A 291-nucleotide genomic window follows, 5' to 3' on the forward strand; every position below is an offset into this window, starting at 1 on the left:
CAAGACAATGGCGTCAGAATGTCTTCAGAAGGATGTGTTGTTCAATGGACAGAACGCGATAGTTGCTGTGAATGTTCATCTTGGGTTCAACCAAGAGGACTCCATTGTCATGAACAAAGCTTCGCTGGAACGTGGGATGTTCCGTTCAGAACAGATCAGGAGCTATAAAGCAGACGTCGACAGTAAAGACTCGGAGAAGAGGAAAAAGATGGACGAGGTTGTTCAGTTTGGAAAGACCCACAGCAAAATCGGCAGAGTAGACAGCCTGGATGATGATGGGTTCCCTTTTGT

The 291-nt window shown here is 46.4% G+C and overlaps 1 protein-coding gene across 1 annotated transcript; it reads left to right on the forward strand.

Annotated features, from left to right (window-relative positions):
- Positions 1-6: 6 nt before the first annotated feature.
- On the forward strand, positions 7-286 carry LOC106322405 (DNA-directed RNA polymerase D subunit 2b-like; the record flags this gene model as incomplete). Its single annotated transcript, XM_013760424.1, has 1 exon — positions 7-286. A coding segment is annotated over exon 1 (279 nt), but the record flags the coding sequence as incomplete, so codon positions are not given.
- Positions 287-291: the final 5 nt, after the last annotated feature.

Source organism: Brassica oleracea, unplaced genomic scaffold, assembly GCF_000695525.1.
Source record: "Brassica oleracea var. oleracea cultivar TO1000 unplaced genomic scaffold, BOL UnpScaffold23552, whole genome shotgun sequence".
In the NCBI taxonomy this organism is placed as follows: Eukaryota; Viridiplantae; Streptophyta; class Magnoliopsida; order Brassicales; family Brassicaceae; genus Brassica; species Brassica oleracea.